The sequence below is a fragment of the Sciurus vulgaris genome, assembly GCF_902686455.1.
Source record: "Sciurus vulgaris genome assembly, chromosome: 19".
Taxonomy (NCBI): Eukaryota; Metazoa; Chordata; class Mammalia; order Rodentia; family Sciuridae; genus Sciurus; species Sciurus vulgaris.
Genome location: NC_136480.1, coordinates 5691276 through 5717807, shown reverse-complemented (window position 1 = coordinate 5717807; position 26532 = coordinate 5691276). Strand labels below are relative to the sequence as shown.

General features: G+C 53.3%; 1 protein-coding gene across 1 annotated transcript in view; it reads right to left on the bottom strand.

Annotated features, from left to right (window-relative positions):
- The window catches only part of LOC306650491 (uncharacterized protein C3orf20), a gene marked incomplete at its 5' end in the record, with an annotated part of 50165 nt that overhangs the window by 16055 nt on the left and 7578 nt on the right, over nucleotides 1-26532 (bottom strand). Inside the window, 7 exons of the mRNA XM_079122497.1 lie at nucleotides 1478-1730; nucleotides 3272-3395; nucleotides 7243-7374; nucleotides 14053-14173; nucleotides 15037-15189; nucleotides 24758-25042; nucleotides 25721-25853. Of these exons, the coding sequence (XP_078978623.1) occupies nucleotides 1478-1730; nucleotides 3272-3395; nucleotides 7243-7374; nucleotides 14053-14173; nucleotides 15037-15189; nucleotides 24758-25042; nucleotides 25721-25853 (1201 nt within the window). The remainder of the gene's footprint in view (nucleotides 1-1477; nucleotides 1731-3271; nucleotides 3396-7242; nucleotides 7375-14052; nucleotides 14174-15036; nucleotides 15190-24757; nucleotides 25043-25720; nucleotides 25854-26532) is intronic.

The following is a 26532-nucleotide window of genomic DNA, read 5'->3' as shown; positions in this document are numbered from 1 at the left end:
TACACACAAACGCGCACACGTGCATACACACATATACACACATCAAACTAGTTCATTCGACACGTAAATATCATTGTGATCTGACTATATGTTTTCTGTAAGACATGCATTTTATATTAAAACATGCAAGTAAGTTGAGGCGGCTATACTGATATCAATAAAAATAGTCTTTAAGTAAAATATTATTATTACTAATATTATTTGATAATTATTTCACAGTACCAGGGATGGAATCCAGGGCCTTGCACAGGCTAGACAAGCACGCTACCACTGAGCTGCATCCCCAGCCCCAAATATATCACTATTCATAGTGATTGATCAATCTACTTCATGATTCTAATCAAGGGAGAAAAATCACAAGGTCATCTTAATTAATGCAGAAAAAATTTTATAAAATGTAATCTCCACTGATGAGAAAAATTTCGATTGCCCTAGAAATAGGTGGAAAGCTCCTCGATGTCGTAAAGGCTCTCTATGAAAACCTGCAGGCTGACAGGAAAACGCTGAAGAGTTCTCTTCTAAGGCTGGAATGAGACACAGGCCTCTTAGTGTGCCTGGTCTGTCACTCAGGCCTACTCAACAGGGCGCTGGCGGGCCTCACCTGTGCAGTGGGAAAGGAGAGCAAGAGAAGGAATACCTGGAGAAGAGGAGACCAGTCTGGCGGAGAACAAGTCTGCACATGCAAGAAATCTAAGAGCACTCAGTGACAAGAACCCCAAAGAAGCCACTGGCGGACAACTCCACGAGGACCTGCTGACAAACTAGGAGTGAGTGGGTCGAACGAGGTCACTGGGTGACAGGTCCCTGCGGAGAAGGCAGCTGTGCCTTGCGGTCCGGGTCGGGCGGAGTCCGCGCGACAGCTCGAGCCGCCACCGATGGCAACTGAACATTTGGCACAGGATGGTTTCGAACGTGCCTCTGGACGGTGAGCCACGGCAGGCGGGCTGTGGGAAGGGACAGTGGAGGAGCCCATCCTGAGCCGTCGGGGTGGCCGGGCGGAGCGTCCTGGCTTCGTCTGGCTACGTCTCCTAGCGGGCACCTCGGGGTGAACGGAACTCTACGGAACGCAGGTTTTGGCCACAGAACTGGAAGAGCTGCTCCCCGTGATCCTGGAAGTGACCCAGGAAGTGCGGAGAGAATCCCTTTTACTTCCCATGTTCGCGGCTGGCTCGGCCCCTAGGCCAGTCCCAGGAGCAGGACGGCACTGCCCGGTAGAGGCAGCGCCAACGCGGGCACCTGAAGACTCTCGAGAGAAAACCGCCGTCCAGAAGGACCTGGGCTGAGGGGCCGCTGGTGCGTGGAGCGTGGTGGCGTCTCCAGCCTTCTAGACCTCCCTTCTCCTAGCCCCTCGCCCCGTTAGCTCCTGCCTTCCCCCAGCCTAGAATTCAAGCTCGGGAAGGGCGGGGACTCATGCCCCTGCTTCTGATCACATCTTTACTGCCCATGGCGGACGCGAGACAGGAGGGATGCAGCCAACCTGGACATGACCGAGGCCTTGGCGTGGACCTTGCTGCCCTTCTTCCGGATGGGGCTCACGGGAGCAGACTCAGCCTCCTCCTTTCCAGACTCCTCGATGAAGGAATCTGGTCGGGCCGACTGGGGCCGGGACAGAATTTCTCCCGTGTGTAAAGTCGACTTGAGGACCTTGTCGAGATGAGATCCGGATTTCAGCCTCACCCGACTGAATTCTGACTCTTCCCTCCTCGGGGGATATTCGATGGTGAACAGACCTGGTTAATAAGAGACACGCCTTCACTTTCCATCACACATGGCCCGCCTCTGCCCCTGCTCCTGGGCTCTACCCCACTGGACCACCCGTCCGTTCATCCCATCCCTGCTTCTCCACGTCTAGAGAGTCTCCTGCCCTGCCTGCTTGTCTGCATCTAGCCCACTGCCCCACCCACAGCAGTGGTCAGCTGAGTGTGAGAATGAGTGAATCTCACTCGTGCTCATCCTCCAAGACCCAGCTTCAACCCCACCTTCCCCAAGAGGCCTGTGACTGACTCCGCCCTGGGCGGACCAGAGCTTCCAATACAGAGCTGAGGTGCAGAGCCCGTTCCTGGCTCATGCTGTTCCCTTCCCTGAGAATGCTATTCCCTGTGCCATCTACTTTCTTTGTAGTGTTCATGTTTTTTTCACTTTTCTTTTTGTACTGGGGATTAAACTCAGGGGCCCTCAACCACTGAGCCCTATTTTGTATTTTATATAGAGACAGGGTTTCATTGAGTTGCTTAGGGCCTTGCTAAGTGGCTGAGGCTGGCCTTGAACTCGCAATCCTCCTGCCTCAGCCTCCTGAGCCACTGGGATGGCTCAGGTGTGCGCCATAGCACCTGGCTATTGTTTCCACATGTTTATTGGTGCATTAGAGTCATGTGAGAGAGTGAGATTTGCTGTTCCATATTTGCACATGCACACGATGTGACAATATAATTCATACCCTCGTCTTGCTTTCCCTACTAGACGGGAAGACTTCTGAGGCCAGGGGCCTCTCGTTCCTTCACTTGCTCACCCGAACATTCATTGCATGAGTGTGTTTGGAAAATACAGAGAACACAGGACAGGGCTCCCTGCCTCTGAGAATGTCCGGGTGACGGGAGGGAACGTTCTCGGGCTCAGCAGCAAGAGTCGTGACTCCAGCGTGACAGCATGGCGCCCGCAGGAGGGCGGGGCACGTTCTGCTGCGGGGGTCGAGGAAGGCCTCCCCGGAGGACAAGTGGACGAAGCCTCAAGAGACTAAGAGAGAGTCCCTAGAGAGGCCCCTCCGGGCCCAGCGGGGGTGACGTGGAGCGGGGCTCGGCGTCCCTGTGTCTGGGCCCGCCAGCAGTGAGGGGGGAGCTGAGGCCTGGCGGGGCCTGACAGGGACAGCCCGGGAGGTGACGGCCTTTTTCTCTTCTGTTGAGACCTCCACAGAGGACAGAGGCACAGGGGCCACAAACAGATGGCGGTAAAGCGGGAGATGAAGCTGGAAAAGTGACGGAGGGGGTGGGTGGGGCTGAGGAGGACCAGAAAGGCCACGAGGGACTCCAAAAACAGGACGCTCGCCTGAAGTCGTCAGAGGCACACGGGGAATGGGCTCAGGGATGGCAGGCGGCCGCGCCCACCGCTCTCAGGCAGATGCCGCAGCCGCTGAGACCCAGGGTCCCCTCCAAAATGGGGACGGATCCCTGCCGCCTGGGCCCCAGGTGGGATGGGGGTGGAGGGCTGAACCCGGGCATGGGTGACCAGGGCTTGGGAAGCCACCGGACAGGCCTGCGCCCCTCGGGCCGCTTACCTGCCGCCAGCAGGACGGAGTTCATGAACTGAGTCACGGTCTTCTGGAACCTCCTCTTGATCTCGGCCAGGGCTCGCGTCAGCCTCGACACCTTCTCGTCCGTGCTGTTGACCCTGCGGTTTGGCTGCAGGGAGGCCAGGCCGGCAGTCATGGCCACCTGCCCCTCGAGGGTGACCGTCCCCCAAAGGCCCAAGTGCTAAAGGCCTGACCCCCAAGGTGGTGCCCCTGGGCGGTGGTGGAGCCTGTAAGAGGCGGGGCTGGTGGGGGGCTGCAGGCCATTGAGGGCTTGCCTTTGAGGGGACTGTGGGACCCCAGCCCTTTCCTCTCTCTCTCTCTCTTTTCCTTCCTGCTCATGAGGTCAGTGGTTCTGCTCCACCACACGCCCCGCCATGATGCCCTGCCTTGCCACAGGCCCAAAACCACAAAGCCTATCCACCAGGAACTGGAACTTCCAAAACTGTGAGCAAAAACAAACCTTTCTTCTTCCTAAGTTGACTGTCTCAGGCATTTTGTCATAGTGATGGTCTTTGTGTCCTAGAGTGCCTATCATGCAGAAGGAGCTTAATAAATGCTGTGCTCATGAATCACTGGATGGACAGAGGAGTCTGTGGAGCTTCTGCTGCCAGCCTCCCTCTGCAGTGGGAGAGTACTGGCTGCTGTCAGCTCCCAGGTGAAAATCTGTCATCGACCAAAGTCATAGGGATTGATCGGTCAGTGGAGGCACATAGGCCTTTTGTCTCAACTTGGCAGGGTCACGGTGGCAACTGCTCTGTGCTGGTCGTCCACATCCGTCCATCCTGCCTGGGGTCTTGTTCATGTTCCACTTCCGTTATCCCTACACGGGGTTGGTTCCTGGAGGGCGGGACCAATGCTTCCTCTATTTCTCACTTAACATGCCGTGGATGTGGGGGGAACATTCTTCTGTGGACTTTAAGTCTCGGGTGGAGAGAGTAGGGTGGCAGGAGAGGGGTTTTCAGAAGGTGACAGCGTCAGCCAGGGGTCCTCCTTTCCTCTGCGGGCAGCAATTCTGTAAAGGATGCCCCCAGGTAACAGCAGAGACTCAACCGTCCTTCCTATTGTTGGCCCCAGCCACTGCTTCTGAGCTAATTTTATTTATTTATTTGTAATTTATACCCAGCCTGCTTCCAAAAAGGTTTTGAAGCAGCACTCTGGGCTAATAAAGCATTTAAATCGAGCCATCGCCTCGCTTCCAAAGTGCTGCCTTGACAGAAATATTGAGCGAGGAACCAGGCCTCGGGCTGTAAGCGCTGGCCGGCCTTTCCACCTGCTGAGATGACGGGCGGCTCTTTCCGGGAAGATGGGTGTCTGGGGAAACCATTTAACGAGCTTCCTCGTGACAGAGACTTTGAGTGAGGAGACGATCCTCCCCAAAGCCCCTGCTTTCCTAGGTGGCGATGGGTGATGGTGGACCCAGCCCCACGTAAGCACACACAAGGGTGGGGTACGTCAGAGTGGGCTGGGCCTTTACATATCACTACACAGATGAGGAAACCGAGGCCGAGGTGGAAAGGCTCCTGTGGTCATGCATATTCCCCAGCCCCGATACTTAGCCAAAAACCTCTGCGGCTCTCGCGGTTCCAGAACCTAGGCTGAACCAATTGTCTGGGCCCTGGGATTTCATGCAACATGCCAAGATGCTTAGCCAGGCGGGAAAGCTATGGAGGCTCGCTCAGTGGTGAGTGTTGCCTAGCACATGCAAGGTCCTGGGTTCCGTTAGGCCCAGCGGTGCACAAAAATAAAGGGGGGGGGGATTAAAATCCTGTGATCTTCTCCTCCTCCTCCTCCTCCTCCTCTTTTTCTTCTTTCTGACGGTGCTGGGCTGGAGCCCGGGGCCTCGCCCAGGCAAGGCGAGCGCTCTGCCACAGGGACCCCCCGGCCGGCTGCGGTTCTTCTCTTTGAAGCAGCCAGTGCAGGCTGACTCTGCAGGCGTCTTGATTTTTCCGGGTGTTCCTATGAGACCCCCTTAATGAGCATTTCCTGGCCTCCTGCCGGCCCCTGGCTGCTGATCCAGCTGGACTGACCGGCATAGGTGTCTGTGCCCCTTTCCCTGGACTTCGAGGTGCCCAGAGGCTGGTGGAAGTGACGCTGCATCTCTAGGTCCCAGCAGCTGGCGTGGCACTTGCTGAGGTAGCCAGTGAATTCATGCGGGTGAAATGCCGCCGGGAGGGACCGCGATGGGAAAGCAGGTGCGATGCCTCCCGCCAAGATGGGGGCTTTCTGCAGCTCCCTAAGGAAGGCCTGTGCTCTGGGTTTCTAGGGACCCTGAGGGTCCTTGGGCTGGTGACATCCTGTGGTAAGTGTCCCCATAGTTTAAGAATTTCTTTCTCACCAGACTCGGTGGTGCATACCTGTAATCCCAGCAGCTCGGGAGGCTGGGGCAGGAGGATCAAGAGTCCAACAGCCTCAGTCACTTAATGAGGCCCTGAGCAACCCTGTCTCTAAATTAAACATAAAAAGGGCTGGGGCTGGGGTTCTGTGGTGAAGCACCCCTGGGTTCAATCTCTGGCACCAAAAAACTAAAACAAAAAAATCTCTTTCTCGGACTTTCATAGGTCACCCAAGCCACCACTGTCTAGCACCACTCACGATCCCTCCAGCTGGACAGAGGCACCCTGGGACTGGCCCCGGCGCCCTGGGAGGTGTGGCCTCTGCTCCTCCTCCCAGGAGCAAGTCCCAGCAGAGCACCCTGGGCACATGCATGTGCTCTGGGGCCTGCAGAGGAGCCCGGGACCGGCCTGGGCTGCTCGTCCACCATTCTATCCTGGACTCTGTCTTAGGAACCGTGTCTCCTCATCTGCTCTTTCTCTCCTTCCGTGATGGCCACTTGACACGAGGCTCACGCTGGGGTCCTCGAGGCCAGAGAATCGGAGAGCTGGACTTAAAGTGTCCTCTGCATTTTCAGCCACCGGGTCAACCCTGGGCAAGTCCGGTGACCCCCCGTATCTCCAGGACCCGCAGCCTCGAACTCAAGCAGCCGTGGATTGGAAACATCGGGAAAAACCTACAGACGTCTTCTCCGCCTTGGTGCCTGAACACCAGTGTGACAGTGACCTCAGGGCCGTGGGAGGCATCACGGTAGCCTAGGGATGCTTCCGAGTACCTGGAGGGTGTGCGCAGGTCCCGTGTGGTCACCACACCTTTCCACGGGATGGACTTGACATCTGAGGACGCGGCGTCTGCACAGGAGATGGACTTGACCTGGGAGAGGCTGAGGCAGCGGAGGGTCTCCAACACGCGTCCCTGTTTTGTCCGGCATCGTTTCCCTTCTTCCTGGTGGAAGCGCCCTGCTTTTCCTTTAGGAAAACACTTCTGCCCCAGCCCTTGCCTGGTGGTGCACCTGGAGCCAATGCCCCAAGGCCAGACATGCGACTCAAGTCTGGCCAGCTGGGGCAACACACGGGGGAATGTCTCGGTCACGGGCGGCCATCGGAGCCACTGAGTACTGATGTGGTCACTTTCTCTTCTCCTTCCCCCCTCCCGCTTTCTGGGGTGCTGGGGACTGACCCCGGGCCTCATGCATGCTGGGCATGATGTTGGCACTTCCCCTGAAGCACCAGGGACACCAGAGCTGGTAGGAGAATAGCTCAGAGATGCTTGTGGCCATTAGGAGTGAGACTCTTTGAGGCTAAAGCCAACAAAGACGACAGCAGGACCAAGGCATGGGAAGGTCTGATGGGATCCAGCCTGGATCCAGCCGTGCCTGAAGCTGCACATCAACAGACTTCTCGAGTTTACTGAGCCAATGTATTCTTGTCATGGCTCAGCCCACGCCTGTTAGATTCTGCCACTTACAACTGACGGATCCCTAACTTTCAAAAAGTTCACAGAGAAAGTGATGCGAAGGTCAAGCCACGAGTGACAGCAGAGAAACACACAGGGCCTTGCGTGGCAGGGCGGCGAGGAGTGGGGGCGAAGACCCTGAGACAGGCAGTCTCCCTGCTTGGCCTTACCCGTTTCTCCAAGGTCGCCACGTGGGGACAGCCTTTGGCTGACACGGGGAGCGCCACGGTCTCATTGAGGGAGGTGAAGGTGACCAGGACGGAGTCCTGCCCCAGCACGGTCAGCTTCATCTGCTCGTTCACCTGCGGAGGAGAAGCCGCTCAGAGGGCCCCGCCCCACCCGGCCGAGCAGAGCCCCCCGACTCGGCGCTACAGGCTGAGGAGCCCTTTCTGGTCCTTATGCTGGGATTTAGCTCAAGATGGGAAAATTCCAGCGACTGGCTGAGAAAGTCCCTGAGGCCTCCGTCCCCTCCTTCTTCCCCTTCCAACCCCAGCAGGGGACCACCCGCAGGCAGGCAGGCGGGAGAGCCGCTGGCATCTGGCGAGGCTGGATCAGGAGCTGGCCCTCCGGTTCTGACCATGGGTCTTGTCCTGCAGCAGGCGGGACAGCGACACGGTGGGGAGCACCCCACAGGCGGGTGGCAGACAGCCCGGAAGGGGCCTCGCTCGCAGGCTCCTCCTTCCCCTTCCAGAGCCACTCTTTATCCCCAGAGGGTGGGGACCAGGCAGGAGCCCCTTTCCCCCACTTCCGCAGGCAGAGGGGAGCTCGGGCGGGCCAGTCCTCCGCGGGGGACAGCAGGCAGAGGGGAGCTCGGGCGGGCCAGTCCTCCTCGGGGGGACAGCAGGCAGAGGGGAGCTCGGGCGGGCCAGTCCTCCGCGGGGGACAGCAGGCAGAGGGGAGCTCGGGCGGGCCAGTCCTCCTCGGGGGACAGCAGGCAGAGGGGAGCTCGGGCGGGCCAGTCCTCCTCGGGGGACAGCAGGCAGAGGGGAGCTCGGGCGGGCCAGTCCTCCGCGGGGGACACACGGCCTCCTGGGAGCTCGGGGCCTAGAGCGACCCCGGCTCCGCCTCCGCTCGGCAAGCTGTCCAGCCTCTCTGACGGCAGATGCTACTGTGAGGTTCAAATGAGATTTTAAAAGATGGTGAGGTGGCCTCGGAAGCCACAGAGGTCCCCGGTTCAAGAGCAGCAGGGATCGCCAGGACGCGGGACGGCGGCCGCCTGCAAGGCCCCTGGGCGCGCAGCGCGGGACGGTTCCGCGGCGGCCCTTCCCAGGGTCCTGGGCGTGTGACCCCGACGTGGCTCTGCTTCTCCGGTCTTCAGGGTCCCTGCCGCGCAGGCTCCCAGGACCCCTGTGAACGAGGACACCGTTTTTCCCCTTCCGCTTCCTTCTCCCTTTTCCGCTGGGGGCCGGGCGGTCAGCACCCCACTCCTCGCCGCTGCGTCTCTCCCTCGTGCTCGGCACCCGGGGGACGCTGACCACCACCTGCCGGGTGCTCGACGTCTTCACGTGAGAGAAAGCCCGCCCCTTCCTACCCTCCTAGGGAGATGCCGGACAGGGTCCAGAGCCCGCACTGCCACCTGCCAGCGGGGCCGTTAGAGGGAAGTGGGCCGCCTTCTCTGAGCCCAGGACGGGGACAGCAGCTTTCTCCTAAGGCGCGGTGCGCGTCTCACCCGAGGCACGCGGCTCGGCATGGGCGGCTGTTAACCACCTTCCCTTCTCCCTGGGCGGCCTCTCTTCCTGCCCTGCGACCCCCCAAACGCGGTCATGGCCTGTCTTCTTGAGGGCTCAGGACACCCCCTCATATCGTATGCATCGCCGCCCCCCAGGCCTCACCCTAGGTCAGGAGCCTTGTCACGGTGGTCCAGAGAGATGGGCCACGGAGGCAAAGGGGCACAGCCGAAGCCCCCTTCCCCTGATCCTCTGGGACGCTTCTTGGTGTCCACTCACACTCCATCATGAAATCAGCTGTGACTCTCCTACTCTCCCCTGTCCCTGCAGCCTAGGCCTGAATACCACGGAGTCCTTGGACTTAAAGGACCCTTAAAAACAACAAAAAAAAATACCGAAACATTTTTAATGATGTCAGGTCTAGCTGGTAACCCTGTTAACTAGTCTCTCTACTAGTCCATGCCTGGGTGTGTCCCTCTCCTGTCAAGCTCCCACCCACAGGCTGGACTGAGCACTGCAGTCCTTTTAAAAGCTCACCAGCTAGCTGAGCATGGTGCCGTACAGCTCTAATCCCAGACACCTGGAGGCCGAGGCAGGAGGACTGTGAGTTCGAGGCCAGCTCAGGCAGTTTAGCGAGGCCCTAGGCAACATAGCAAGACCCTGTCTCTAAATAAAAAATGAAAAAAAGGGTGCTGGGAACTGCCAGTACCCAAACAAAACAATGACAAAACCGACCAGCTGGTTCTGCTTCCAGAAGAGCCGAGCCAACTTCTCATAGGCTGACCCTCCAGTGGGCAGCTATTAACTTTGAAGGAAAAAAACCCCAACGCTCTGAAGAGTGAACATAAAAGAAGGCGGATTCTGAAGACGAACCAAAACTGAAAAGAAAGGACCAGAAGAGTTTCTGTTCCACAGCTGCAGCTTTGAAGGCAGCCCACAGCCGCAGCTAAACGCTACCATCTTTCCTGGCATGGAGAACCCGGAAGACAGAACCTGGGTCAACCACAGTCAGAGGAGACTGTGGCAAGAACTTCAAAAGGGACAGAGTCACAGAAGGAGAGCCCTGAATTCTCGGTATACACTGTCCACATCTCTGGCCAGTCCCTGACCCGTGTGGGAGCCACCAACCCAAGAGAGCTGATGGCGAGGGGGCAGCTGAGCCGAGATCTGAGCTGCCACCTACTGCAGAGGAGACCGGGTTTGCAGTGAGTCTAACCAAGTTCACTGTCAGTTACAACAACATCAGTACTCTTCAGAAAAAGACATCGGAACTCAGATTTCACAATGTAACATTTGCAATGTCAGCCTCAACTCCAGAATTACTCAAAAGGAGTAGAACCTGGACTCAATCCCCAGTACTCCCAAAAGGAGGAGGAGGAGGAGGAGGAGGAGGAGGAGGAGGAGGAGGAGGAGAGGGAGAAGAGGGAGGAGGGGGAGGAGGAGGAGGAGAGGGAGGAGAGGGAGGAGGGAGGAGGGGGAGGAGGAGGAGGAGAGGGAGGAGGAGGAGAGGGAGGAGAGGGAGGGAGGAGAGGAGGAGAGGGAGGAGGAGGAGGAGAGGGAGGAGGAGAGGGAGGAGGAGGAGAGGAGGAGGAGCAGGAGGAGAGGGGAGAGGAGAGGGAGGAGGAGGAGAAGGAGGAGGAGGAGAGGGAGGAGAGGGAGCAGGAGGAGAGGGAGGATGAGGAGAGGAGGAGAGAGGGAGGAGGAGGAGGAGAGGAGGGAGGAGAGGGAGGAGAGGGAGGAGGAGGAGAGGGAGGAGGAGCAGAGGAAGGAGGGGGAAAGAGGAGGAGGAGGATAGGGAGGAGGAGGAGGAGGACGAGAGGGAGGAGGAGGAGGAGGAGGAGGAGGGGGAAGAGAGGGAGGAGAGGGAGGAGGAGGATAGGGAGGAGGAGGAGGAGAGGGAGGCGGAGGAGGAGGAGGAGAGGAGGAGAGAGGGAGAGAGGAGAGAGAGGGAGGAGGAGAGAGGGAGGAGGAGGAGAGGGAGGAGAGGAGGAGAGGGAGCAGGAGGAGAGGGAGGATGAGGAGAGGGAGGAGGAGGAGGAGAGGGAGGAGGAGGAGAGGGAGCAGGAGAGGGAGGAGGGGAGGAGGAGGAGGAGAGGGAGGAGGAGGAGAGGGAGGAGGAGGAGAGGGAGGAGGAGGAGAGAGGGGGAAGGAGCAGGAGGAGAGGAGGCGGAGGAGAGGGAGGAGGAGAGAGGAGGGAGGGAGGAGAGGGAGGAGGAGGAGGAGGGACGGAGGAGGGAGGAGGGAGGAGGAGGAGGAGGACGAGGGAGGAGGAGCGGAGGAGGGAGGGAGGAGGAGGAGAAGAGGGAGGAGGAGGGAGGAGGGGAGGAGGAGGAGGAGGAGGAGGGGAGGAGAAGGAGGGGGAGGAGGAGGAGGAGGGGGGGGAGGAGGAGAGGGAGGAGGAGAGGGAGGAGAGGGAGCAGGAGGAGAGGAGGAGGAGAGGGGAGGAGGATAGGAGGAGGGAGGAGGAGGGAGGAGGAGGAGAGGGAGGAGGAGGAGGAGAGGAGAGGAGCAGAGGAAGGAGGGGGAAGAGGAGGAGGAGAGGGAGGAGAGGGAGGAGAGGGAGGAGGAGGAGAAGGAGGAGGAGGAGGAGGAGGAGATGAGGATGATTTAGGTGAGTTCCCAAATTTGGTGAAATGAATTTACACATACTGATTCAAGACTCTCAGGAAACCCCAAAGAGAATAAATAAGAAAAAGACACCTAGACACATCACGGTCAGACTTAAGAAACCAGAGAAAAGAGAAAATCTTAAAAGCAGCTAAAGAAAATGAACCCTGATTAGAGTAACTACAGACGTCTCATCCTCGGCTGTGGAGGACAGACAGGCCAGGACATCTTTTAAAATGCTGAAAGGAAGGCAGAGAGCCAGCCCAGAATTGCATACCCAGCTAAAGTATCCTTTGACACAGAGGTCTTGAGTTTATTACTAGCAAAGGTGCAAAGCAGACATGATGAAGGGAGTTCTGCAGGCCGAAGATAAATGATACCCGAGGGAAACTTGGATTTTCAGGGAGGAACCAAGGACCCCAGAAATGGTCAGTATCTGAGTAAAAACAAACTGGTCCAAGACAGTATGCAAAGTCCCCAGCCTGACACCCAACACTTCCTACTCTCTCCACTTACTGCATCACATACACCTGTCCCCGCTTTCATTCACAAAAAGCACTTGTGAACTCTGTTTTGTTTGTTTGGATTTTGGTAGCATGCAGGGTTGAACCAGGGGCCCTCTATCACTGTGCTGCACTCACAGCTGTTTATTTTGCTAGGGTCTTGCTAAACTGCGGAGGCTGGCCTTGAATCTGAGATCCTCCTGCCTCAGCCTCTCAAGTCGCTGGGACCGCCATAGCAGTTGTGCACTCTCAAAGATGCCATGCTCGGTCCCAACCTCAAGTCTTCTCGGGCGCCACTCATTCCGCCTGGAGTGCTCTGCCTTCCTCTCTCTCTAGGAGGCACACAGTCACCTCCATGTCACAACTCAAGGGCCACTTTCTCTTCCAGACCTTCTGACTACACAGAGGCCCTGGTGCAGCTCAGGAAAATGTAACAACAGAAGAAAATACAGGGCCAGCCCCTCTGAGATGCTTGCTCTGCATTATTTCATTTAGCTCTCACAAAGCAGCCTCGGGCAGGAGGCCGATGGTCACCCCGCTGTACAGACGAGGCAACCGGGACTCTGGAAGGCCGAGTGGCTCTCATCAAGCCACCCAGCCAGGGTCTGGCAAAGCGGGTGCTCCCTTTGGCTCCTCTTGACTTCTGTCCTGTGGCTCCATCCTCTTGGCCATACAGGACGTAGGCGCCTGCCCTCAACCTGGGCGAGGTCTTCTTGGACAGAAAGTTCTCAAACGGCAATGGAAAAGCAGACATGAAGACGATACAGCTGTACACCTGATAAGGACCGGGTCGGGCCTCAACCCGCTCAGCAGCCCTTCTGGAGGCCTATGGAGGCCCGGAACTCACGACAGAGCAGCTGAGTCAGGACCTCCAGGAGGCCGCGCATGGGGTCTGGGTTTCATTTCAAGTGGCAGAGGTGACTGTGAGAAGCAGCCAGAGCCGGGAACCTCTTTGTGGCAGAACTGACCGCTGAGGATCAGTCCAAGGTGGGCACTGAGAAGGGACGTGGGCCTGGGCCGGGTGCAGGAACGGGAGCGGTCCAGGCAGGGCTTGGAAGCCAGGCCGGCTGGACTGGCAGAGAGCAGACGGGGTGTCTTTCAGGCCAAGAAGGCGGGAAAGGTGAGCCAGGGCCGAGGACTGAGCTTTTCTCAGCAGAGGTGTGATCTGAAGGAACTGGGGTACAAGGACGAGAATCTGGGGCCCAGGCGGAGAATAAACCGAAGGGTGAGAGATGGAAGACTGAGGTCGGGTGTCAGGCCACCCGTCCTTCCCAGAGTACTTCTGGCTGAGAGCCCGACTTTGGGGCTCGGCCTCCAGGTCAGCCTGGGTGGATGCTGCGTTCTGGATTGTTCTCCGAGTCCTAACCCGACGAGCCCAGCTCTCTCCACAGCCTTGTGTTTGTGTTACCTCCCTGGACTTCTGAGTACCTTCAAGGGTCATTTATCTTCTATCCCCGGATTGGTGATTCTTAATTGAGGGGGGGTTTCACCTCCAGAGGCAAATTTGGCAATGTCTGGAGGTATTTTTGCTTGCCACGACAGGGGGTGGCCGTCCTCGGGCATCTGCGGGGATTCTGCTAAGCATCCTGTGCTGCAGTGATAACAAAGAAGTACCTGTCCCCAAATGTCGGCAGCACTAGGGATGAGAAACTGCCCTCCGTGAAGCCGTGCGCGCACACCATGGCGTGATGAATGTACCAGAGCTCTTTAACCTTAAAACTCCAGTCTGCCATCACGGAATGCATCTTTGAGGAGTGACTATCCAAATAACCGAAAGAATGAAAAATGGGTTTATGTTCATCAGTCATCTCGACGCCCAGATTTTTTTTTTTTTTTTTTTAAATAGTAAAGTCATAAAGACAAGGACCTGGGGAGACCAACCCAGAATCGCTAACTTTCACTACTGCCAGGAAACAGGCATTCAAGATTAAAGCTACCAACACTATAATTGTTACTTCCCAAAGGATATTTTTCCAATAAAGATATATTAACGTTCGTAGCAAAAATTAAATAGGAAGGCTGTTGCCATGTGAGGTCAGTGTAGCAGCCAATGGTGACCAGATGCTGGGAAGAAAGTTCCCTCCGGCCAAACCCGACCACGTCCGCCAATCTGGGACCTCTGAAGGAGGCCGCACGTTCCTGGAGGGCGGACCCCTGCCTTTTCATTCTCGGAAGGTTCCGGAAGGCTGCTGCCCAGCCCTACCTTGTATTCCAGGGACAGCAGAGTTTCTGTCTTGGAAGTCCAGCTCCACCTGTGGACGACGTAGCCCTTGGTGTCGTTGGCAGTCCCGCCTTCCTCATCCAGGATCAGGACGAATGGGCAGCTGGGAGAGACGCACAAGTGAGAAGCTGGGACCAGGCCCCTGCGGGATGCCCTTGTCCCAATGGGCAAGCAGCCCTGGGAGCGTCTGCCCCGGGCTGAAGGCTGCCTCGCTTCCCTGCCAGGGGTGTTCCGGGGCCCCTGACACCTGTCGATGCTACTGGGGGCGTCCCGGGAACAGCCGTTCTGAGGCAGACCGCAGCTCGGGGACAGACCCGAGGAGGCAGGAAACAGAACACGTCTGGTACCAGGCACCAAATGGGAACTGGAACACCCGTAAGAGGGGACTAACTCATTCCTTAGGGAGAGTCAGACAAAAATCAACCTTTGACTGGCAAAAAAAAAAAGAGTAAGTGCTTCTCTTAGGAGACTCCATGCCTCTCCTTCACCCGTGTCTGCTCTGAGAGACTTTTCACCACTAAAGAATTCTTCCCGAAGCCAGGCGTGGTGGTGCACGCCTGTGATCTCAGCAACTCGGGAGGCTGAGGCGGGGGCCTCGCAGGTCCGAGGCCAGCCTGGGCAACTCAGTGAAACCCTGTCTCAAGGGCTGGGGACCTAGCTCGGCGGCGGAACGCCCTGGGTTTGATCCCTAGCGCTGCAAGAAAAAATGAAAACAAAAGAATTGTTCCAGGGTTCTCCCCGACAATCAAGACCCTAGTGCTTTGGAGAACTTGGTTCTTCTCATGGGCTATAACTTGGATGCAGCGGGCAAGGACGAGACTGCAGAGTAGCTGTGTTCTTGCGGGCACTGCCAGGGACCTGCCTCACTGCCTTCCTGGACCTCCGGACACTACCTGGCCTCTCAGTCACCACTTCGGTGCCCCCGGGGCCACTAGCCCCAGCAGTCAGACTGCCCCGCCCACTCACCGGTTCTTTACGTTGTACTGCACACAGCCCTGGCCTTCGGCATTGAACAGGGCCAGGAAGGGGAAGTTGGGAGTGTCGTTAAAAAGGCAGGTGATGGCTCTCCCTCGGCAGCACGTTGGGATCTGACACACGGCGATGTTTCCCGAGGGATAGCTGGCAGGAATGGTCAAGGAGAGCTGCGGCAGACCCTTCAGACCCTGTTCTCCCGTGCCCCGTGCAAGCAGAGCTATGTGTCAGCTACTCCTCGCCGCGTTCCCTTATCTGCACTTTGCCCGTTACAGAGCCCGCCCAGGCCCCGGGCATTTTCCTGTATCTTCTTTCCATCTCCTGGCACCACCTTGGGGTAGAGGGTATGGACACCATCTCACACCTGAGTAAGGGTTTTCTGGGTATGATGGGTTTTGGGGACATGGAACTTGCAGTTTTGGGTCAGTCCTGGGAAAACAAGGAAGAACTGATTATTCTACTGATGTGGAATCCAAGGTGTAGAAAATGACCAGTTCCATGTCACACCACAAGGAAACAGGTAGCAGAGCCAGGGTCTCATCTCCGGAGACACTAGTTCTTTTAGTTCTGTTGCCTCCCCTTCTGACTGATCTAGGCGAAGGAGTGATTTTCCCTGTTCATTTCCTAGCAAAGAGGTCCCCAGAAGCATTAGTCCTGACTAAGGAGGACACAGTGTTGGCAGTTACTGTCTGGTGTGCAGGAATTTCAGATGGAGTAGCCTGGACAGAAGAACCTCAGTAACTGGCCCTGGGATCTACTCTCCTAAGTATTTCCTATCAGCTGAAAGACAAAGAAATTAACAGATAGAAATAATCAAAAAGTAACCTAATAGAAATCCTGGAGCTGAATGTACAATAACAGGAATAAAAAATCCGCTAAACAGATTCAATAGCAGATGAGAATGGTAGAAGGAAAAAAAAAAAAGCCGTTTTACTCGAACATAAATCCATTAAAATTAGCCAGAATGTGGAGCAGAAAGAAAAGAAAAGAAAGAAAAATAATAAAGCCACGGTGACCCTCTGGGAGACCATCAAGTATACCAACATATGCATAATGAGAGTCCCAGAACAAAGCTAGAGAGAGGAGAAAGGAAGAATATTTGAAGGAATAATGGCTGAAACACCTCTAATTTGATGAAAGGCATAACTCCACATATTCAAGAAGCTGAACAAACCTCAAGTAGGACACATTCAACGATATTCATTCTGGAAACACATTCCAGCTAAACCATCAAAAGACAAAAGCAAAGAATCTTGAAAACAGCCAGAAAGATTAACAGCTGATTTGTCAACAAAAACTAAGGAGGCCAGAAGGCAATGGGATAAAAGAGCCCAAAGAAAAGGCTATCGACCAAAAGTTCCATCTCCATTAAAAATTATCCTTCAAATACAAAGGAGAAACAAACCTTCCCAGATAAACGGAAGCGGGGGAGTTCACCACTCAGAGATCTTCCCTACAGAAATGCTAAAGGGACTCCTTCAGATTGAAATGGAAGGACAAAAAGCCATAACCTGAAGACATCCAAAGGGGGGAAAAATGCTGTTAAAGGTAAGTACTTAAAAAAATATAAAATTGAGTATTACTGTGTATTTAGTTTAATTTTTACTGCTTTAGTTTAATTACTGTGTTGTAGTTTAATTTTTCCTTTGGCAATATGGCTTGAATAATAAATAATAAAGTGACAATTACAAATTTGTCAGTGGGCTGATAGTGTACAGATAAAGGTGTAGCTGCTGACAGTTTAAAAGAGAGGGATGGAGCCATTTAGGAACAAGGATTTTATAGACTATTGAGGGCTGTTATCAATTCAAACTATTTTATCAATTGTAGCACCTGTTTCCTAGGGCTACATAGCAAAGTACCACAGAACGGATAGCTTGAAAGCAATGGAAACTTATTTTCTCACAGTTCTAGAGGCCAAACGCCCAAACTAAAGATGTAATATAACCTAATAGAAATCCTGGAGTGTCTGGTGGCTCTCGGGAAGAATGCTTCCTTGACTCTCCAGGTTCCTCGTGGTTACCAGGAGTCCTTGGCATTCCTTGGCTTATAGATGGTATCATTCTGATCTCTGCCTCCGCTGTCACGTGGCCTCTTCCCTCTGTGGGGGTTATTTTTTCTTATAAGAACACCAGTCATCGCATTAGGACCCATCCTAGTCCAATTATGTTACTGATTACAGCTGTGAAGACTGTATTTCCAAGTATGGTCACACCTGAAGTTCCAGATAGACATGAATTTCAGGGATAAACTATGAAATCCACTATATCTCAAGGTCACTGCTAAGAAAATAAATAGATGATGAAGAGGAAATTAGAAGTGAATCAAAATGGCATGTTACAAAAAAAAAAAAAAAATCAAATACCAAAGGGGCAATGACGGAGGAAAAGAAGGTGTGAGATGTGTAGAAAACAAGAAGCAGAGTGGCAGAATTAAGTCCTTCCATATTGGTAATTACTTTAAATGTAAGTGGACTAAACTCTCCAATCAAAGGACAGTGACTGGAAAAACGTGTTTAAAAAAAAACTCATCATGCAACTATATGCGGCTGACCCCATTTCGACCCAAAGACTCAAGTTGGATGAACATGAGAAGATGGAAAAAGATATTCTGTGCAAATCAGAACCAGAGAATAAGAGAGGCTGTACCAATAGCACACAGGATAGACTTCAGGTTAAACTTTATTTTTTTTTAAATTTTTGTTGTAGATGGACACAATGCCTTTATTTTATTTGTTAATTTTTAATGTGGTGCTGAAGATCAACCCCAGGGCCTCACACGTGTTAGGCAAGCGCTCTACCACTGAGCCACAACCCCGGCCCTTCGGGCCAAACATTTTTACAAGTGACAAAGAAGAACGTTACATACTGAGAAAAGGGTCAAAACCTCCAGAATATATAACCATAGGTGTAGACACGTCCTTTTATTTTTCAGATATATGAAGCAAATTAACAGAATTAAAGGAAGAAGTCGTATCTGCCATTATAGTTGGAGACATCTCTGTCTCACTTTCAATAATGGCTACACAGAAAATTGATCAAACATTAGAGGAGCTGAACACATGGTAAAACCACAGACCTAACGGGTGTGGACACAACACTGCTGCAGAACCCACATTCCTCTCAAGTTTGCCTGAATCTTTCTCTAGTGGAGACAACACGTGGGCCACAAGATGAGTCTCAATAAGCTTTTGTGTTTTTTGTTGTTGTTGTTGTTGTTGTTTATTTATTTATTTTTCCCTCGCTTGAGGGGCCGGGGATTTGAACCGCTATCCTTGCGCATGCCAGGCAAGCGCTGTCCAAAAGGAGCTATTTCTTCAGCTTCAATAAGTTTTTAAAAGATTGAAACCATAGAAAGTATCTCCCTTGATTGCCATTACCCGAAACTGGAAATCTCTAATGGAAGAAAAATTTTGTGGACGTTCAACAACATGATCTTAAACAACCAGTGGGTAAAGAAGTCACAAGGGACGTTTAAAAATACTTTTGAGATGGATGAAAACAAAAAACGCCACAGGTCAAAACTTATGGGAGAAAGTGAACGTGTGCTCAGAGACAAGTTTACAGTTATAAATACCCGCGTTAAAAGACAAGGTCTCAGAACAACTTAATGCCACATTCCACCTTCGGGAACTAGAAGAGGAAGAGTAAACGAAAGCAAAGCTATTAGAGGTAAAGGAAGTCACGAAGATCAGAGTGGAGAAAGATGAAACAGAGAACAGAAAAACAGAACCAGCAAAACCAGAAGTTGGCTCTTTGACAAGATCTGCAAAACTCACAAGACAGATGGAGGGAAAAAAAGAAAAAAACAAAAACAAAAACAAAACCCACCTCAAATTCCTAAATGACAGCGTGACAGTTCTGTCAACCTTACACATATATTTTTTTAAAAATCATAAGAATGTGATTAAATCCACACAGAAATTGACCAAGATGAAACAGATTCCTGAAAACATGCATAAACTGCCAAAAGTAACTCAAAAAGAATTAGAAAATCCGAAAAGACCTGGAACAAGTAGAGGGTAAGTCATTAGGCAAGCCCATCAAGAGAGGGCTTCCCTGGTGAATGTCACCAAAATTTAAAGATTTAATGCCAATTCTCCTCAAACTCTTTCCCCCAAAATACAGGAGTCGGCCCGAAGGTTCCTGACTCTGTCTGGGAGGCCGGTGTTACCCTGATACCGAAGTCAGACAAAGACATAGGGGAACTAGAGACCAACATCCCTCGTGAATACACACAGAAAGTCTCAACAAAATGCCAGCAAATCAAAACCAAGGGGAGTTCATCCCAGGAATACACGAATGGTTTAACACACAGTGATGGATGCCACGCACCACAGTACTTGAAGGAAGGAAGAAAACATGGTCCTTTTAATTGAGGAAGAAAAAGCATTTGACCAAATCCAACACTCCCGAGCAACTTGGAATAGAAGGGAATTCCCTCAAGGCACCAAAGGCCATTTTTTATGGAACACAACGAATATCATACTCCATGACGAAAGGACTGATCTTCCTCTAAGATCGATGACAAGACAAGGAGGTCTGCTGTTGTGGTTTTGATGAGAGGTGTCCTGCGAGAGCTCATGTGTGAAACAACTCGAGAACGTTCAGGGCTGAAATGATCACGTTATGAGAGGCAGAGCCCAGTGAGTGGATGAATCCACCGATATGGAAATGCAGGCAGCTAGGCTGAGGCTGGAGGAAGTGGGTCACCGGGGACGTGCCTTTGGGGTTACGTTTTGTCCCTGGTGGCCACGTGCAAGCTGCTTTCCTCTGCCACACACTTCTGCCATAGTGCTCTGCCTCACTGAGGCCCAGAGCCATGGAGCCAGCCGACCGCAGACTGAACCTCTGAAACCATGAGTCAAAATAAGCTCCCTGCTCTGTGTTGTTTGCATCTGGTCGTTTGGTCGCATGCAACGATGAAAAGTTGGCTAAACCATCGGCTCTCACCACTTCCTTAAACATTGTACTGGGAGTTCTGGCCACAGTCAGATTAGGCCACCAAAAGAAATTAAAAAAAAAACAAACAAACCCTTGAAACTGGAAAAAGAAGAAGTAAGTGACCTTCATTTGCAGATGACATGACCTAATATGTAGAAAATCCTAAAGAATCCCCACAAAAAAGTGGAACTAACAAATGAACCTGGCCCAGTGGCTGGACACACGATCAACACACAAAAGTTGGATGTCCCCTCCATGATCATGGGGTGCCCTTCCTTTTATTTAGGTCGTCTTTAACTCAGCAATATTTTGTAGTTTTCAGTGTATAAGTCTTGCACATCTTTGGTCATTTACTCGTTTAAGTATTTCATTTTTTGATGCTATTGAATACAACATCGTTTCCTTTTTTTACGGCTTGGACTCATGGATTGGAAGACTCGATATTGTTAATGGGAATGCTCCTCGAAGATCTATAGAATCAGTGCAGATCCTACCGAAATCTCTTTGGCCCCGTTAGTGTTAAGAAAACCTGACCTTAAAATTCATGTGGGCGTGCAAGGGACACCCAAAAAATAACTTGGGAAAAAGAACAACAAAGTATGGGGATTCTCACTTGCTGATTTTAAAACTTCCCACAGTCTTCAATAATCAAAACAGTGTGGGCTGGGGTTGTGGCTCAGTGGTAGTGCGCTCGCCTGTTGGGGGCTGTGCCATGTTGACCGATCCGGGTCGGCGCCTGATCACATCGGCAGCGAGGAGGTTAATGGACATAAGCACACTCAGGTGGTTTATTGTCCACGCGCACAATGCATGCGCATGTGTTCTCGAGCACTCCTAATTGTGCCTGCTCCAGCGTCTGGCCTAATCTTTGCGTAAGAGGCGTGGCCCTGCTCTCCGCCTCCTGGAGGTGATGTAAGCGTAGGCGGAGGGAGACAGCGCGACACACAGAGCAGCAGCTAGTAGAAGAAGGCACGCAGCAGCAGCTAGCAGGAATAGGGCAAGAAGAAAGAAAGGAACACGGTGGCAGCTAGTAGAAAGAAGCGGCGGAAGGCAGATCGCAGAGCGGAGAACTGAGACGCATCACTAAAGCACCTTAGGCAGACGCACCCTTAGTTCACAGGACGCAGGACGCACCAGTAGGAAGCAGCAGACTTTAAGGCGTAGCAAGTCTCTCTTCCTCTAAGCTCTAAGCAAAGCCTGTCCTTCTCTCAAGGTCCCTTTCTCTCTTAAGCAAAGTCTCTTTCTCTCTGATAAGCAGAGTCTCTCTCTCTCTCCTCTCAAAGCAAGTAAACCTCATTTCCTCTATTCTCTATAAACAAACAAGCAAGAAAGCAGTGCACTAAAGAGAAAGATAGAAGTAGCTCAGTTTCCAGTCCACCACCCATAAGACCCGTGCAAGTTGTTGCTGCAGGTGGTGACAAATAGCCACGGATTTTGTACCGCAAAGAGCCAGCGACACTCGCCTAGCAGGTGTGAGGCCCTGGGTTCGATCCTTAGCACCACATAAAAATAAAGGCATTGTGTCCACCTACAACTAAAAAATATATTTAAAAAAAACAACAACAGTGTGATACTGGTAGAAAGCTAGACCTAGATTAGATCAATGAATTAGAATTGACAGTCTAAAATTAAAACCCTACAGTCAACTAAATTCTATCAAGAGGCGCAAGACCATTCAACAGGGAAAGAATAGTCTTTTTAACAAATGGTTCGGGGACAGTGGATATCCACAGGCAAAAGAATGAAACTGGATGTTCTCTCACACCCGTGCAAAAATTAACCTGAAATACATCAAAGACCTAAGTGTAAGAGCTATACCTCTAAAACTCTTAGAAGAAGACATAGGGGTGAATCTTTATGACTCTGGATTTGGTGATGCTTTCTTAAATATTAATCCAAGAACAGAGGCAACCAAAAAAAAAAGGGAAAAAATTTTGACTTCATCAGAATTAAAAACTTGGGGAGCTGAGGCCTAGCTCGATGTAGAGTACATGCTTTAGGGTTTGTGGGGAGCTGAACCCAGGGCCTCAAGTAAAACCACCCCCTCCCCAAGTAAAACCATTCATATATCAAGAGAATGAAAAGGCACTTCAAAGGATGGAGACAATATTTTCAGATCATATATCTGATAAAGGTCTAGTAACTACAATGTCCTTACAACTTCCTAAGAGACAACTTAACCAAAACATGAGCTCAGCTGGCTGCAGCGACGCTTGCCTGCAATTCCAGAGACTCCAGAGGCTAAGGCAGGATCTCAAGTTTGAGATCAGCCTCAGCACTTACGAAGGTCCCCAGCAACTTAGTGAGACCCCCGCATCAAAATCAAAAATAAAAAGGGCAGGGGAGAGAAGTTCGGTGGTAAAGCGCCCCTGGATTCGATTCCCAGTACCCCTCCCTCCAAAAATTCAAACAGGAGCAAAAGACTTGAATATACATTTCTCCCAAGGATTCTACCCCAACCCCCGCAAAAAAAAAAAAAAAAAAAAAACCCAAGGACACGAAAAGAGACTTAATGTCATTAGTCATTTGTAAACACAAGTCAAAGCAATAGCAAGGTACCACTCACATTCACCAGAATGAGTTAAGGAAATGAATACTGGAAGGTTCTGAAGTCTGATGTCATCCAGTGCAAATCAATTATGGTTTGAAGCGTTGTGCAATCCCACGGAAATGAACAGCGTTTTTACCTGAGAGCTGTGCTAGCGATCTCTGCAGAAATGGAGCTACTGGCCGAGCCCGGAATTCTACAGAAGATACAAGGTGAAGGAAGTTTCTTCCAAACATTTTTTTTTTTTCTTTTCGCACTAAACAGGCATCAAAATGTCCTGCGTACCCTGGCCATTTATAACTTCCTCGTCTGATAATCAAAGAAAGCGAGGCTCCGAGATGAATTTATAAGCACGGATCACCAAGAAAATCTGAACCCAGGCCTCTGACCCCGTGACTCCCAAAGAAAAGAATGCATCGCTGCTGGGATGTGGTCACTGTTGGGGGATGTCACCTGTGCCCGCTGCAAAGACCAAAGGTGGGGGGAGGCTCAGAATTTGGGAACAGGTGGGAGAACAAAGCTCACTCCTCTGCCAGGTTGCCCAAGGGAAGCCTACTTCCTAGACTCGCTCCAGGAGATCTGGGATCTCTGGGGCTCCTCGTCCTCAGTGTGGACAGGAGTCAGGAAGAGGGGAAGGGAGCCCCATAAACCATCACAAGCGGCAGCCGCCCTGGAGAAGGAGTTTGCTGGGTTGGATGTGGGAGGTGTGGTGGAGGAGCGCTGAGCAGAGAGTGATGAGTGGACTCACTTCCTGTTGGAGAAATGAGATTTCCTTGATGGGGCACTTAAATTATGAATTCCCAGTTAAGAGGAGGCTGAACCAAGTGAGGGGCTGTTGCCGGGCAAGCTGGGTGGGCAGCTCGTCCCCTGTGGAGGAGCTGAGCTGGCTCAGAGATCTGCCCTCTCCCCCCAGGCAGGGGTCCTGGGTCCCCAGACTTTATGATGAAACTGTGGTCTCCTTCCACGGCCTCCTACCCTGCTCTCCGCAGGATAAAATAGTCCTTAAGGGCATAAAAATGGTGCCTGAGAGGACCTAAATCCAGGCAAGGAAGCCCTCTCATTTGAGGCTTTGCCACCAAATTCCTATTGTGACATGGAGTAGGTCACACCACTGCTTTGGAGCTCAGTCTCCCCGTTTTGATAAAGAAGGGATGGGAATGAGTGAGTGGGGTCTCCTCCTAGCCTTGACAGCTCACGGACTCAGACTTGGTGGCCTCAGAGTCATGCAGCCGTATGGACCGGGCATCCGGGGTCTGCGTGAGCTCCTGATCATAGCGGGGAGTGGGTGCCAGGATTCCTGAGGGGGCCGGAAGACCCGCAACGGATTCCTGCCGAGGAGTTCTCTAAAGGGCGCCCTGTCTTTTACTTTCGTCACCCAAATGCAAACTCCGTTTCTCTTGTTTTAGAAGAGAAGTCACTGAAGTCGCTCCCTGGGGTACGAATGGCCCACTCCCATTGTTAACGCGACACATGCGATACTGATGCGCATCTATGAATAAGGAGACCCACTGGATCCACCGCGAGATGCCCACCCGGTTCACCCTTGGAGGAGCTCTGTCTGCCCAAAGCCTGCAGCCTCCTCCCTCCAGAGTTCCCAGACCTGGTCCCTCCACAGGCCTGGGAGGTCGGTGGCTGTCCTGGATGCCTGCGTGTTTCCAGGGAGTGAGTGTCGCTCCTTCAGCTTCCCAAAGAGAACCGGTGCCTTCTGCTATCTGCACCCTTGAGATTGGGACCCTGTAAGACCTGTGCGCATGAAACCATGCAGACCCCAGCCGCAGGGCCACCGGGGTGGGTTTGGAGCATCTGGGGTGAGGGCTTAACTCTGCCTACGTGGACCTTTGGGGTGCTCGGGGTGAGGACCACGGGGTTCACCACTGAGTCAGGGACAGAGAAACACAGAACTCCACGTATTCGGCTCCTCCTCGTCCCTGCTCCCAGCTGGAGGTGAACTGCCTGCCTTCCCCTGCTTCTCCCCGGCAGACCACACGGGCAGGCATCTGCCAGCTGGCACCGGCTCCTCAGGCTAGCTGGGCCCTGGCCGACGGTGTGGATCTGAACTGAACCCGTGTGGAGGCGTGAAGCCTGGAACTTCTTCCTCGGCCGCTCCTGAGACGGAGCTGGATGCGTCCCGACCTCCCTGGAGGGCCCCCGCCAGGAGCCCACGTCAGCCCCAGGCTGGTTCCAGCCCAGAGCCGCCTGGGCTGAGCTGCGGCGGGAAGGATATTAGACGAAGGACGAGCCGTCGTAGAAGGTGTAGTGCAGCTTGACCGTCTTCTTGGGCATCCTCCACTCCTGGGAAGGCCGGATGTAGGAAGAAAAGTGGGCCGCCAGCCGCGGCTCCGTCTGCGGCTGCGGCGCGGCGGGAGTGGACACCTGCGCGCACGCGAGGTGCGCCGGCGCGTCCCCCTTGGACGCCTGCGCTGGGTGGAAGGGCAGCTTGGTGGTGTAGTTGCGCTGGATCGTGGGGTAGAGGACGTTCTTCCCCTTCCAGGTCGTCCTCTCCGCCTCTCTGCGGGGAAGGAGACCAAGGTATTTTCCAGCCACCCGCTGCCTCTCCGGCGCCTCCCGGGTGATCGAGGCTCCCCGAGTACCCGCCCCTGCCCTGAGGTTCCAGGAAGGAGAGAGCTTCTTTCCAGAATGTCACAGTGCAAAGGTAAATGGGGGCAGGGGGGTCATCTGCCTTCTACCCATGCTGGGGCCCAGTGACCCCCAGAAGACATATGTGACTTCCATGTGAATAGATTTTTGAGTCCCTTATGGTCTGGCCCCCGAGGAGAGATCCTGGGGGGACCTACAAAATCACAAACGCTGTCAGTCGCCTCTGTGAATGGTTTTGGTTTGGTTTCAGAACTTGTCTTTTTCTTTTGGTAAGAGAGTCTGTGACAAACTGGGTTAAGAAATTACTGCTCAGGAAGGAAGGGTGCCTTGTCAGTCTCAGCGAATCAGGAGGCTGAGGCAGGAGGATTCCAGGTTTGAGGCCAGGCTCAGCACCTGAGCAAGGCTCAGAGCCACTTAGTGAGACTCCGTCTCAAACACCAAATGAAAAGGGTGGGGCGGTGGCTCCATGACTAAGCACCCACGGGTTTGATCCCCGGGACCCAGAACAAAGCCGAAGAAGGAACACAGGGGCCTTGGGCTGGTTGGGGCTCCTGAGAACACCTGTCCCCCACAGCGCACGGGCTCTCACATGAGGCGACACATCTCCTGCAGCTTTTCCCGAGCCTCAGGACAGGGGTCGGTGACCTCCACGGTTTCAGAAGGGGGTCCCACTGTTCGCTGGACGGGCGACATACTGATGTCGTCTGGAATCTTTAGTTTGCCTGTACCCGGCGGCAAAGAGGTTAGGGGGTGGTTTTAGAAAGCAGGCGGCGAGGACCATGGTTACGGGGGTGGGGGGGCTGGCAGAATAATTGGGGAGGGTCGCTTTCCGCCCCTTAGGGAGTCGCTTATAAAGCAGAGACGTTTATTTACCGTGGCTTATCAAGGGAACACGGGGGGCCCTTGAGCACAAACGGCTGAGAAAGCCAGGGAGGGTGATGGAGGCCGTGGCAGGGACAACGGTAAATGCGGGGCTTGGACATGGTGGCCTCGGTCACATGGCCAGCCAGGGGCAGTTTCAGGAATAGAGTCCACTCTTCTCAATTTCCAGCCTCGCCTCCAGCGTCTGTGGGATCAGTGAGATCCGCTGTGCACACCCACCCTCCCCAGACCCTGACCCTGGGTCACAGCCCCCCGGCAAGGCTGCGAAGGTCCGGAGACCTTGCCTGCTCTCTGCAGACCCCCTCATCTCTCCTCGGGGTCTTTTTTTTTTCGCCCCCCTGGTACAAGGGATTGAACCCAGAGGTGCTTAGTTGCTGAGCCACATTCCCAGCCTGGTTTTTATATTTGTTTTGAGACAGGGTCTCACTAAGTTGCTGGCCTCAAACTCTCCATCCTCCTGCCTCAGCCTCCCAATACAGGTGAGCATCACTGTGCCCAGGTCCTCTGAGCATCTTGCTG